The 14,901-nt window shown below is 37.5% G+C and overlaps 1 protein-coding gene across 1 annotated transcript; it reads left to right on the forward strand.

Annotated features, from left to right (window-relative positions):
* The first annotated feature begins 10,525 nt into the window (after nt 1-10,525).
* Nucleotides 10,526-14,676, forward strand: LOC138879939 (uncharacterized). The gene is made up of 9 exons (XM_070159589.1): nt 10,526-10,642; nt 10,891-11,169; nt 11,281-11,365; nt 11,471-11,688; nt 11,831-11,991; nt 12,050-12,254; nt 12,499-12,996; nt 14,274-14,325; nt 14,432-14,676. The coding sequence occupies exons 1-9, from the start codon at nt 10,526-10,528 to the stop codon at nt 14,674-14,676; spliced, it is 1,860 nt and encodes a 619-aa protein (XP_070015690.1).
* Nucleotides 14,677-14,901: the final 225 nt, after the last annotated feature.

Raw genomic sequence — 14,901 nt, forward strand, 5'->3', positions numbered from 1 at the left:
GGGCTGGGATGGAGAGTATGGGGGATCTTCCATTATGGTGTTGGGTGCTTGGGAAATGACCGAGCTCAAGAGACTTGGCGGTGGAGGGGGTGGTGCTTTTCCCGTTATCCATGCCTGATACATGTCTGCCACATGCTGTCTCAGCATTCTCACTTCTTCTACCAACCCGCTGTTCCGTTCGATCAATTGTTGTCGGTCATCAGTACCGACCCACTCGGTTCTGCGGTTCTGAGCCATTGTCCTTTGATTTTGCTTTGCAGGGAAGGAGTTACCACAACCAACCACTTTCTATATATGGACACATCAAAGGGAAGCCATCACGTTAGTGTTAGGGCATTGGACATACAATCATATATCAGAGATACAATGTACCTAAGCAGTTAGACAATTGTGCCCCCTGAAAATCTTCCACACTCTCTTTTATTTATTTATTATTATATTTTTTATTTTAGTTTTTATTATTATTTTTATTTTATTTTAGTGGTGGTCGAATCTTATGGAGATTGCCTACGTATCATGTCCCCGCATGAATCAGACCTTGCGTAGTTCGGACCAATAAAAGATAAACAATAATGAACATTTTTTTTCCAATTTTCATATTGAAACAAACTGGGTTTCAAGGATTTAAAGATGACCCGCAAACTTGAAAATCAAACAACCCGCATGTTCTAATCAAAAGATTGGTAGACTCAAAAACAAAATTCCAGCTCCCTTTCTCTGTTCGACAAATGCAACCAAATGGTTATTTTTTGCAAATGTGGCCCCTTCCAAATTTCACATGAATTTTGAGGCCGGGGAGGATTATTTTATGACACTTTTACAAACTTGTCCATTCTTTTACGAAGATAACCTTTCGACAACTGAAAGATACTCTAAGGCTATTTCGGCAAGAACGGTTTAAGACGCGGCCGAAGCTGGCTCGACTTATTTTTGACTAAAAATTCAAACGGTATTCACCTAACCGCTGACTCTTTGTTTTTTTTTTCAAATTGCAATAAAAACCTGGTGTTGCAAACACGGTCCTTTAGCGCCTCGGGGACGAAGATTTATAAGGCTGTGTGGGTCAACTAAACCAACAATCCTAAACATGACCCAAAGGTGGCTATTTATGCAAAGTCAGCCTTCCGGCGTCCCTTTCGGGAACATTCGGCTATTTATGACAAAGCAGAATCACCTGGCTTATTTATGACTCTTTTTATCGTTTTTTGAATTTAGAAAATTCAATATTGCAAACACGGCCTTTTGACGTCTCGGGGATGAAGATTTTTAAGGTTGTGTGGGTCAATTGGACCAAGTCTTAAAAAATGACCCAAAAGGTGGCTGTTTATGCAAAGTCAGCCTTCCGGCGTCCCTTTCGGGAACGTTCGGCTATTTAGGACAAAACAACATCACCTGACTTATTTATAACAAAATTAAAATTTGACATATTATTTGTTTTTTGGCTTTTTAGCAAAAGGTGGGGTTGGACCCGATGAGGGTTGCCTACGTATCTCACATCCGGTGAGAATCAAACCCGCGTAGTTCGGGCAAATAAACTATTTTTTGAGAAGACCCTTTTCTATTTTCTATATTTTTTTTCCACAACAAACAAACAAACTATTATTTTTCATTCATAACAAACAAACAAACTAACGTAAAACATAAAACATTCCTTTTTTTCATTTGTTTTTCTTATTCTAAAGAAAATGTTTTTTTTTTTTGGAATTTTTTCCTTTAATAAAAGAAATGCTTGAATTTTTAAAGAAGAATCAAAATATTTTTGATTTTTTTTTGGATTATATACAGATTTATTTTGGAACAAATAATAAAAACACGTTCAACGCCTGACTCTTTTTATTTTATTTGGCATTTTCATAGACAACCATAATAAGATAAAAAAACATTTTAAATAACCAGACTCATTTTGATTTTCATTTAATGGCACAACAAACCATTTTCTTTTTTTTTTGAAAAAAAACAAGACAGAACAATGATGATTTTTTTTTCTTCTATTTTTCTTTGCTTTTAATATAACAAACTAATAAGACCTTTTTTCATTTCTCAAAATTTCGGCAGAGTTTCGATACTACTCGGACATTGATTTTTCTCTAAAAATAAGTAGTTATATCTCTACACTGTCATTTTTTCTCCTCTTTTTCACGATTTTTTTTAATCTGTGGAAAATAATGAAAACATACAAAATCTTTTTGAATTTTCATGCTTTGTTTTATTTGTAATTTTATTTTTTATATTTATTATTTCTTTCAAAAATGTGGCATGTGAGACATAATGATTTCCAAGACTTCTTGGATTCCGCAAATGCTCCCCATGCGCTTTTCCCAACATATGAAGCGTGGGGGACATATGGGAATTCCAAGACTTCTTGGATTCCACAAATGTTCCCCATGTGCTTTCCCAAAAAGCAAGCGTGGGGGACATAGGGAATTCCAAGGCTTCTTGGATTCCACAAATGTTCCCCATGCTTTGATTAAAATAACATCATGCTGGAAATGACCAAATGACCCATTCGCCCTTGACTGAATACAACATGTAGCACATAGGATGCCATAAGATGGTCTATTATTTTCAGGTTGCTTGTCCTAGACGGACCCAACCCCTGTGTTGAGTCCCCTAAGTCAAATGCACATGATGCAAATAAACGTTCCTACTAGGGATCCGGCATGTGGCTTTGTTATACTAGGTTCAAAAACCTGGGTCGGTGTTCTAGACAGTGTACCCGAGCGGACAACTCGAGCTGAGGAAGGAGCTCCTTTCCGGGAACCAAAAGGCCAGCCGGCTTAGAAACTTTCCGAGCCTCTTTTATTTAGGGTACGACACTAACAGAACAGGGAGTCTCAACCAGTAAGCACATCCCCAGAGGTAAGAAGAGAAGGGTTTCGGCACAGTTTATATACAGTTCAAATAATATCAAAGCGGTAAAAGCAGCATTTAGCACATTAGGCTCAAAACATGTAATAATCAGATAATAAATAAAGCCAAATAATAACAATTATTCTAAGCTCGAATTCTTAACCCTGAACCAGTGGTTCTGGGCCAAGTCCCCAGCAGAGTCGCCAGAGCTGTCACACCTCCTTTTTCCGCCCCCGAGGGGCGCGCAGGGGGAGTTTTTTCCAATTAAAGGACAATCGAAAGGGGATTGGTTTATTTATTTCAGAGTCGCCACTTGGGAGATTTAGGGTGTCCCAAGTCACCAATTTTAATCCCGAATCGAGGAAAAGAATGACTCTATATTACCAGTCTGCATACCAGAAATCCGGATAAGGAATTCTGTTAACCCGGGAGAAGGTGTTAGGCATTCCCGAGTTCCGTGGTTCTAGCACGGTCGCTCAACTGTTATATTTGGCTTGATTATCTGATTTTATACATGTTGGACCGATGTGCAAATTTTAACTTTTAACCGCTTTTATCATTTATTGTTATTTTATCAAGAATTGCAACGTTGTGAAAATGTATCTCAAACCACGTTACAATCAATGCACCCGTGGTCGTCGACACACTTTGAATCCGTTGAGATTTGGATTTGGGTCACATCATTGTGCACCCGAGCTTAAGGAAATTAAATTATTAAAGGCGCGCCTAAAGCGACTAGCGTATTTATTTTGGGTAGGACCGTGGAATTTTGCTAAACAGTCCACCCCGAAATCTAAGCAATTTAAAAGCAAATATTTACTGAGGGCCCCGCAAATTTGTATTTTTATTTTTGGTGAGGCTCATCTCATTCTTATTATTATTATTATTATTTTTTAAAAAAAAAAAGGAATTTGAAACGTCATGGACACGCATCTCGAACCACGTCACAATCAATGTACCCGTGATTAGAAACACATTTCGACTCCGTTGAGATTTGGATTTGAGTCACATAAATGTGCACCCGAATTTAAGAAGGTAAAATATTAGACACGCGCCTAGAGAGACTATCGCGTTATTATTTTGGGAAGACCGTGAAATTCGCTAAACGGTCCTTCCGAATTCTAATTAAACCATACATTCTGTGAGGGCCCCACACTCTATAAGTTTTATTTGGCGAGGCTCGTCTCGTTCTTATTTTAAAGGGTAAACCTACAACGACTATATTTTCTATTAAGTTCGTTTCTAAAAAAGAAATCCTAATTTATTAATCGAACAATGGAAGCTAGTAGGATACACGGCTAATGAAAAGTATCTCAAGCTTTGACGAATTACAATTAAGCATGAACCTACATTTAGAACTAAACCATATGATGAACAACTGAATAATGACTAATAAAATTATAACAGAGCTTATTAAATCAATCCGACTACCCATTCGGCAAGCTAGTCACGAACATGAAAACTTTTGTACAACTTTCGTCTAGCATGCCCATTCGAGATAGCAATAACATAAACACAAAACTAAAACTCGACGGATTTAAACAAAATCTTCAACATAACATGTATTCAAACTCGGACACGATAGTAACCGATAGCAACTCGAACAAAGATTAGAAAAATGAACCTCTAATGATAAACACTGCTGAGGGTCTTACAACTCATTCGTCAAACCGGAATGGAGCCATAGTCGGCGAAATGAAGCAACGAGACCAACGAACTGGAACCTCACATCGGCACTCGAACGGACTTCAAACAGGAAACCATGGAAACAGTCATCACAACTCAAACGGAATAGCTCGCGCTAGAAAACTCGAACTCGAACGGACCGAGCATGAACCATGGCTGCTACTGGTTTTTCCAGGTGATCCTTTGAACGCGAGGGGGGCTGAACGGACTGGTAAGGAATGGAGTTGGAGGTTGACGACGAGGTTAGGTTGTTGCTGTTGGTCGTGGTGCTGGGGGAAGGTGATGGGGTGGTGTTCGGACAGTGGAGGTGACGACGCTGCTGCTACTCATCGGACTGGGTAGTGATGATGGTGGAGCTGGGAGGAGGAGGGTGGTCCGTTGGAGCAGGTGGTCGACGAACAGTGGTGCCGGAAGGGATGGAGGGAGCCGGTGGTTTTTGGAGCAGTCTTCGACAGTAGGGTTTTTCTGTTTTTGTTCTTCTTCTCTTAGGAAGAAGATGAGTGAACAGTCCCAAAGTTTTCAAAATCTGTCCCTTTTTGCATTTTTTCCGAAAAATTCCCCCTTTTCCAAATGTTTGTCCGTCTTTTGTAATGGGTTTGTCAAGAAAAATGAGCCCCACGCGTGGTGGGGTTCGAGACTTATGTCCCCCACGCGTGGTGGGGTTCCCCATGTGTCCTGGACTCGGTTTATTATGGGCTAGGTCCGAAAATTAGGCCTAAAACCGGGTAGTTTGAACCCGAATATTATTCTTTTGCCCGGACCCGAGAAATAGGAACACGTTGCTTAACTAGTCCTATGTAAGCAAAATAACTACCAAAAATAAGACTAGTATTCAAACAAAACTATATCTTTTTAAATATTTTTTCAAGATTTAAAATAGCTACAAAATATTAATAAAACTATTTTTGTAATTTTCGTTTTTTAAATATTAAGATAAAATATGAAGCAATATTTTTTGTATTTTTCAAAGTTAAAATGACTATAGAATATTAATAAAACTATTTTTTTGTAATTTTCGTTTTTTAATAAAGACAAAAATATAAAGTAATATATTTTTTTGTATTTTTCCAAAATTAAAACGACTACAAAACATTAATCGAATTATATTTTTTGTAATTTTCGAATTTATATAAAGTACCAAAATAAAGTACAATTTTTGTATTTTTCAAGTTTATGAGAAATAGATAAACTAAAATTTATATATATATTTTGTGATTTTTTTTCTTTTTGCAACGAAATAAAGTAAAATAGTTAAAATGGTTATATTAGACCCAATTTCATATTTATGCTAAAAAAATGTGAAAATCCTCGGGGAGGGTCAAAAATCACGTGCTTACAAGGCTGACCAAGTCAGTGCATTTCATTCCTGTGACAGTTTCCTATTCCTCGGAGTGGTTGTCTGAGATCTATATCCGAGAGATTGTTCGTCTTCATGGCGTGCCCGTGTCTATCATTTCTGATCAGGGTATGCAGTTTACCTCGCATTTCTGGAGGGCAGTACAACGTGAGTTGGGTACACTGGTCGAGTTAAGCACAACATTTCATCCTCAGACGGACGGACAGTCCGAGCGTACTATTTAGATTTTGGGATTAGTTCTTGCCATTAGCAGAGTTTGCCTACAACAATAGCTACTAGTCGAGCATTCAAATGGCTCCCTATGAGGCATTATATGGTATGCGGTGTCGGTCGCCGGTTGGGTGGTTTGAGCCAGGAGAGGCTCGGTTGTTAGGTACAGATTTAGCTCAGGATGCCTTGGACAAGGTTAAGATCATTCAGGATAGGCTCCGTACAGCTCAGTCCAGGCAAAAGAGTTATGCTGACCATAAGGTTCGTGATGTGGCATTCATAGTCGGAGAGTGGGTATTGCTCTGGGTGTCGCCCATGAAGGGCATGATGAGATTTGGGAAGTGATCATAGCCTAAGAACTCGTATTTTAGTTGTTGTAACAACACTTTAATTATTGCATTTTACAAAGGTTTGAGCTTAATTGATAATGAATTGTACTAAATTCATGTTTTATCCCTTGCAGGAAGCTAATCCGACTTAAGAATTAAATTTGGGATGAATTTGATTAATTTGGGGCTTTGAAGTCTGAGTAAAAGATAAATAAATCAAGTCGGGATCGTATTCGGGGGTCGCAAAGCAAGCCGGGATAGCAAAACAAATGAAAAATGAAGCAGCGCAAAAAATTGCAAAATTCTGCGCTGCATTGTTTTGCTCCGTTAAAATGTATTCTGCCTCTGTCCAATCCATGTACGCGGCGCATGCGGCGTCGCGGACGTGTAAAAATCACAGAACTACTCTATTTAGGTCTAAAAAGGGTATAATTGTCAAAACCCATTCCTACACGATTAAAAAGGGTAAAAGCATCCATTATTGACAGAGGAGACCTGTTTTGAGAGAGAAAAAGAGGAGGAGATCCATCTTGGAGGATCAAAATCAAGAGGAGACAACACTTTGGAGCAAGGATTAAAAGAGTTTTTCTAAACCTTTTTCTAGTGTCTATTTATTTTATGTTTAAGACTTATATTGTTGATGTTTGTATAATTATGAGTGGCTAAAAATCCAAATATTCTGGGGTTATTAGTGTTAGATGATTATGTTGTTTGACGCTTAAATTGATGATATTGAATTTATTGTTATGGGTTGTTTATTTGATTCTGTTGTTAATTATTTTACTGCGTAGCTAACAGCGAAATACTATTTACGAATATTGAGTTAAACTTGAAAAAGGAAATTCTTGATTGCATATAGAATCAAATATAACAAGATCTTGATCGTGGGCATCGGGTGAAAGATTAGCGATTAAGATAGAAATATACTTAATTGCCTTGTTTGGTTGAAAAATAGGAATTGTAAATGCATTTGAGTTAATATTAATGCCATAGAAATATAGGTATTAATTTAACTTGAATAGGTGCATAAGAATTCGACAGATTCTGATGGATATTAACAACCCTATAATCAATAACCCAGATAATTCAATAAATCATTTTTAAGCTAAAAGCGTAGCATGATCTCTAGCAAGCCCATAACCCTGGGATATCTCTCTTATTAATTGTTAAAAGAAAACTTCATAAGTGGCGTAGTAACTTTGCGTTGTATTATTGTTTGTCTACTAGTTAAATTATAAATTGGTTATTTATGTATTTTGTGATGAATTAGCTTGAATCGATAATTGTTTGAGTTTGCATCAGTTGATAAGTTGATCATAAGTCCTCGTGGGAACGATACTTTACTTATTACTATATTACTTGAAGATCGCGTACACTTGCGTGAGAGTTTTGGTCGCAACAAGTTTTTGGCGCCGTTGCCGGAGACTTAGAAATTAGCTACTTGACTGAGTTAAGCTTTTATCAGCTATTGGTTTAAGCATTAATTTTCAGTTCACTCTGTTTGTGTCACGCAGGCTCTTCTCTTGAATGCGGAGGAGTAGAAGCACAGGCAATCTCTTCCCTCTTGATCCTGAAATTGAAAGAACACTTCATAGAGCGAGGAAAGAGTTGGAAGCTAGATACAAAATAGAAAGAGAGTTGGACATCTTAGTTCAACCAAAACCAACAGTGATGGCAGATAATGGAGGGTGTCCAGTGATAGAAGTTGCAAGGCCAAATCTTGCTAATATGACTCAAGCTATTGTGAAGCCTGATATCACTGGTCACTTTGAGCTTAAACAGTACATGGTACAGCTGATTCAGTCCACTGGGAAATATGTAGGTCTATCTCATGAAGACCCACAGAGGCACATTTAGAATTATTTGGAAATCACAGATACTTACAACTATCCAAATGTTTCCAAGGACTATGTCAGGCTGACCTTGTTTCCTTTTTCATTGTTGGGGGAAGCTAAAGAATGGTTGCAGAAGGAGCCTGCTAATTCAATCCATACTTGGGATGACTTAGCAAAGAAATTCTTAATCATGTTTTTCCCCACTAAAAAGACAAAGTCTTTGCGGAGCCAGATTCTAGGGTTTCAACAACGAGATGGTGAGACTCTTCGCCAAGCTTGGGAAAGATACAAGAAACTACTCCGAGACTGTCCACATCATTGTCAAACTGATGAGGTATTGGGCCATACTTTTGTTGATGGATTAGATAAGACTTCAAAGATGAATCTTGATTCAGCTTGTGGAGGTAGTTGCATGGTGAGACCATATAGTGAAATACAACTTCTGCTAAACAACTTCACTGCTAATGATCATAATTGGCAAGGTGAGGGAGAACCAAGGAGAGCAATGAAACAGAAAGCAACAAGGGTACTTGAACTTGTTGATTTTTCCGCCATGAGAGCAGATATAGCAAAATTGGCAAATCAAATGAATATAATGACAATGAACCAGACACAAAAAATGCAACATGTTCAACAAATGTCGATTTGTTATGAAATATGTGGTGACAATCACATGAGTGATATGTGTCCAACGAATCCTGAATCTATTTATTATGTGGGACAACAAAGCAGAGGTCCGATGAACCAACAGTCATAATATGGGAACACTTAAAATGCAAATTGGAGGAATCATCCTAATTTCTCTTGGGGTGAAAATCAATCAAATCAAAATAAATATAGACCCCAAGAAAATTTTAATCAACCTCAAAGGCCACCCCAACAGGTAGAAGAAAATACAAATAATTTGTTGAAGAAATTGTTGCATGACAGTCAACAACTCAGAACTAATTTCACAAATCTGGAAAGGCAAATGGGACAGCTAGCTGCAAATCAAAATGCAAGACCTGCAGGTGCTCTTCCAAGTGATACAGAGAAAAATCCGCAAGTTAGTGCAATTACACTTAGAACTGGAAGGGAATTAGAAAAAATTCCAAAGAAGAGAAAAGACAAGCTTATACCTGAAAGTGAATTGATTCCCAAAGCAACACAGGAAGCAAAGAAAGATGATACAGTTTCAGCACCTGTGAATGTTCCAAGGCCACCACAACCTTTTCCACAAAGATTGCAGAAAAAGAATGATGATCGCATGTTCAACAAATTTCTCTCTATGTTGAGTCAGATTCAATTGAATATTCCGTTGGTAGATGCGATTCATGAAATTCCAAAGTATTCCAAGTACATAAAAGATATTGTGGCTAACAATAGGAGATTGACTGAATTTGAAACAGTTGCACTTACTAAGGAGTGCACTTCAAGGGTCCAAAATAAGCTTCCTCAAAAGCTTAAGGATCCTGGCAGCTTTACTATCCCTGTAAGAATAGGTAATGTTGATGTAGGCCATGCACTTTGTGATTTGGGAGCGAGCATAAATTCGATGCCATTGTCTTTGTACAAAAAAATTGGGTCAGGGAGCTCCAAAAACCCACCACGGTGATGTTGCAACTAGCAGACAGGTCCATAGCTTACCCGGAAGGAGTGATTGAAGATGTATGCTGAAAATTGGAAAATTTATTTTCCTGGCTGATTTCATTATCTTAGATTTTGAAGCAGATGAAAAAGTTCCTATTATATTGGGAAGACCTCTTTTGGCTACAGGTGATGCTATAATTAAAGTAAGAGAAGGAAAAATGATCATGAGAGTTGACAATGAGGAAGCTATTTTTAATGTAGACAAAGCAATTCAACTTCCTCGCCATTATGAAGAATTGTATATGATATCTGTCATGGAGATGGATGAGCAACTTATTGCCCCAAGTGTATATTTGAAGGATTCTTTATAGAAAACAATTGTGTTGTTCGAGAGTTTGGAGATTAATGATGAGGTTGAAGAGATGAAGCATATTTTGAATGCATCATGTGAATATATGAAAGGTTTAAATCCCTTTGAACCTTTGAACAGGCCAAATGATCCTCCTCCGAAGCCATCAATTGAAGAATCTCCAAAATTGGAACTAAAGCCTTTACCTTCTTACCTTCATTATGCTTATTTGGGTAGTTCTGATATGTTACCTGTTATTATTTCTTCTGACTTGTCTAAATTGCAGGAGGAAAAATTGTTGAGAGTACTACGTGAGCATAAAAGAGCAATTGGGTAGACAATGTCTGACATAAGAGGTATTAGTCCAGCTTTTTGCATGCATAAAATTCTCATGGAGGAAGGACACAAGACGAGCATAGAACAACAACGCCGCCTAAATCCCAACATGAAAGAGGTGGTAAGAAAAGAAGTGATTAAATTGCTTGATGCAGGTATTGTATTTCCAATCTCTGATAGCAAATGGGTAAGTCCAGTCCAATGTATTCCAAAGAAAGGAGGAATGACTGTAGTGACAAATGAGAACAATGATCTGATTCCCATTCGAACTGTTACTGGGTGGAGGATTTGCATAGATTATAGAAAATTGAATAATGCCACCCGGAAAGACCATTTTCCTCTCCTCTTTATTGACCAAATGCTTGATAGATTAGCTGGACAGGAATACTACTATTTTTGGATGGCTACTCGGGATATAATCAGATTGTTATAGCCCCAGAGAACCAAGAGAAGAACATATTTACATGTCCCTATGGGACATATGCATTTAAAAGAATGCCATTTGGTTTTTGCAATGCACCTGCGACTTTTCAAAGGTGTATGATGGCTATTTTTACTAATATGTTCGAAAGATTTGTTGAAGTATTTATGGATGATTTTTCTGTATTTGGATGTTCTTTTGATGAATGTTTAATGAATCTTGACAAGGTACTTGCTAGGCATGAAGAAACAAATTTGGTACTGAATTGGGAAAAATGCCATTTCATGGTAAGAGAAGGTATAGTCTTAGGGCATAAAGTGTCCAAGAATGGATTACAGGTAGATAAAGCCAAGGTGGAAGCAATTGAAAGATTACCTCCACCGACATCAGTTAGAGGCATTCGCAGTTTCTTGGGCCATGCAGGTTTTTATCATCGTTTCATTAAAGATTTTTCAAAAATTTCATCTCCTTTGTGCAGGCTTCTTGAGAAAGATACATCCTTCAAGTTTGATGATGCTTGTCTGAAAGCATTTGATGAGCTGAAAATAAGATTAGTCACTACACCAATTATCATTGCTCCAGATTGGAAACTTCCATTTGAGTTAATGTGTGACACAAATGACATAGCCATTGGAGCTGTTTTGGGGCAGCAGAAGGAGAAAATCTTTTACTTCATTCATTACGCAAGCAGAACGCTTAATCCAGCACAAATGAATTACATTGTTACGGAAAAAGAGTTGCTTGCAGTAGTATGGGCATTTCATAAGTTCAGGTCCTATCTAGTGGGAACCAAAATCATAGTTTACACAGATCACTCAGCTATCAAGTATTTATTTGCAAAGAAAGATGCCAAACCAAGGTTAATCCGATGGGTTCTTCTTTTTGCAGGAATTTGATTTAGAGATTCGAGATCGAAAAGAAACAGATCAATTAGTAAGAAGGTGTGTCCCTGAGGAGGAGATGAATGCAATATTACATGACTGTCATGCTTCTCTTTATGGAGGTCACCATGGTGGAGACAGAACTGCACAAAAGGTTTTTGCAATCAGGTTTTTACTAGCCAAAATTATTTAAAGATGCACATTCTTTTGTTAAAAATTGTGACAGGTGTCAAAGAACAGGTACAATCACGAAGAGGAACGAGATGCCTTTGCAAAATATTTTGGCAGTAGAGCTCTTTGATGTCTGGGGAATTGATTTCATGGGACCATTTCCATACTCTAATGGTCATAGATACATTTTGGTTGCAGTCGATTATGTGTCTACGTGGGTTGAGGCCATTACTCTTCCTACTAATGATGCAAAGGTAGTGGTAAGTTTCGTAAAGAAGCACATTTTCATACACTTTGGAACTCCAAGGGTGTTGATAAGTGATGGAGGAACAACACTTTTATAACAAATTGTTGAAAAATATTCTAGCAAAATATGGGGTAAGACACAAGGTTGCTACTGCATACCACCCTCAAACGAGTGTTCAAGTTGAAGTGTCAAACAGAGAGGTAAAACAGATTTTGGAGAAAACAGTGAGTGCAAATAGAAAAGATTGGTCCGGTAAGTTAGAAGATGCATTGTGGGCTTATCGAACTGCATACAAGACTCCAATAGATACTTCTCCGTACAAGTTGGTTTATAGGAAGGCATGTCATTTGCCCGTTGAGCTAGAACACAAGGCTTATTGGGCAATCAAAAAGCTAAATATGGATATGGACTTAGCCGGTGAAAAAAGACTGCTACAACTCAATGAACTTGATGAATTTCGATTGCATTCTTATGAAAATGCCAAGTTGTATAAAGAAAAGACTAAGAGATGGCATGACAAGCACATCCAACATCGTGAGTTTGAGCCGGGTCAAGAAGTTCTCTTGTTTAATTCAAGGTTAAAGCTTTTTCCTGGAAAGCTTAAGTCCCGTTGGGCAGACCCTTTCGTTGTGGTAAGTGTGACTCCTCATGGAACAGTTGAATTGCGGGACATAAATTCAAGTGGTACATTCTTGGTAAATGGGCAGCGAGTAAAACACTACTGGGGTGGTGATATTAAACGTCACAAGACCTCGGTAGATTTGGTTGATGCGTGATGAAGTGTTGAGTCGTACCGCGACATTAAATTAGGCGCTTGTTAGGAGACAACCAATGACTAACATCATTAACTTCTAATTGTAGTTTAGAAATATTAGATTTTAGATGTATAATGTTTTCAGTCAGGTGCAAGTATGAATTCGGCCTAAAATCAGTGTACAATGATGTAGGGGTAAATTGTGAGCTAAAAATCAAAAAATAGGCTAATTCTGTGAAAATTTTGCCTACAGCGTTGCATGGGGCATCGTGCCACACACCGCGCCAGGAAAAATTGCACAGACAAGGCAGAATACAAAATTTTTGGAGCAGCTGGGATTTTTGGCCTACCACACCGCGGGGTGCGCCGCGGTAGGCCATTTGTTTTTTAAAAAAAAATTAAAATTAAACCCCTTAAATCCGAACCCCTTCCCCTTATTTCATTATTTCACTTCCCAAACTCTCTTCTTCTCTAACACTAAACCCAAAAACCCCAACCAAACAAGTTCACTCAAAGATTCATCCTCAAATCCTTCTTCTTTTTGCAAGGTAAGTAGTCTCTTCTCTCTTTTCCTTTAATCTAGTTGCATTTCATTTTGTATTTCAGTATATTTGTATAGACCCTAGCAAGAATTGTGTTCATAATTATCTTTTAGTTTCTTTTGTTAATATTGTTAAAAATAGTATTAGAAACTTAGAATGTATATTCTCTTTGTGGTTATGGAGTATTTGAAGGTGTATTGAGGTGAAATGGGTTGAGTTTCTTGTCGAAGATTGTTGAGGGGTATACTAATCCAAAAATACATGTAATAAAGTGAAAATTTGTGTATTAAATATTATTGTGAATATGTGGTGATGTTATAGTTGTGATGAGAGGCATATTTGTGTTGTTGATATGGTGATTATGCCTCATTTGAAGTTAAATTTTTAAGAATACAAGACATGCTTACAATGTGTTTGTTAAAATGCCTAAGCGACATGAAATTGAGTAACGTTGCAAAATAAGAAACAAATTGCATTGTGAGATGTTATTATTGAAAACAACTATAACATTAGACTAAAACATGATTTTTTTCGCTTTCTTTATGTAAAAATCAGATGTAAGATTCATGCTAATGTGCCTATGTAGTATATTTTGTATAATAATTTTGAATTTTGTAAAATAGACTAATTTCTTTTTATGTTTACGTTTAATATTAATCTAGCTTGTAAAATCTAGCTTAGTTTTTTATTTTTATTTTATTTTTAATTGTTGCAATTCTCTTTAATGATTGGGCAGGCCGATAAGCATTATATCATTCTAATGGAAGAACAGGGTAGTCTGAATCCCTGTTATACATGCTAAGTGTCAACATGATAATAACATAAGTGTGGGGTATTTACTCCACTTGCTCTTAAAATGATTTGTGTTTTTAGCTAATATATCATGTTGTGTAGGTATAATGTCTCGGTGCCCAAGCAAAAGATCAAACACTGGCTTATCTGAGGCTGCATCTACTAGCCGACGTGGAGGTAGAAGGGCACCACCTTTGGCACCAGTTGAGGAGGAAGAGGAACACTTTGACCCTGATGCAGATGAGGTGCCAGCGTGCAAATATGGCATCAGGGCTATTCCAGCCCATACAATACAATGGTTCCAATCCTTTGTTTCTGCTGTGCCACCAACTCCTGAAGTTCCATAGATGAAACAAAACTCGCTCGTAAGTATAATGCAATATATACTAACATTCGAGCTTTGGGTTTTGAAGGGTTGTTTCGCCAAGGTGATAGTGTGAATATCAACTTGGTAAAAGAATTTTATGCCAATTGGCAACCAGGAGGCGATTTAGATGCAAGTTATCAAGTCAAGGTCAGAAAAGAGTGATTCCATTTTCTTCAAAGGTCATTAATCAAATAATGGGTTTCAC

Source organism: Nicotiana sylvestris, chromosome 10, assembly GCF_000393655.2.
Source record: "Nicotiana sylvestris chromosome 10, ASM39365v2, whole genome shotgun sequence".
NCBI classification, from domain to species: domain Eukaryota; kingdom Viridiplantae; phylum Streptophyta; class Magnoliopsida; order Solanales; family Solanaceae; genus Nicotiana; species Nicotiana sylvestris.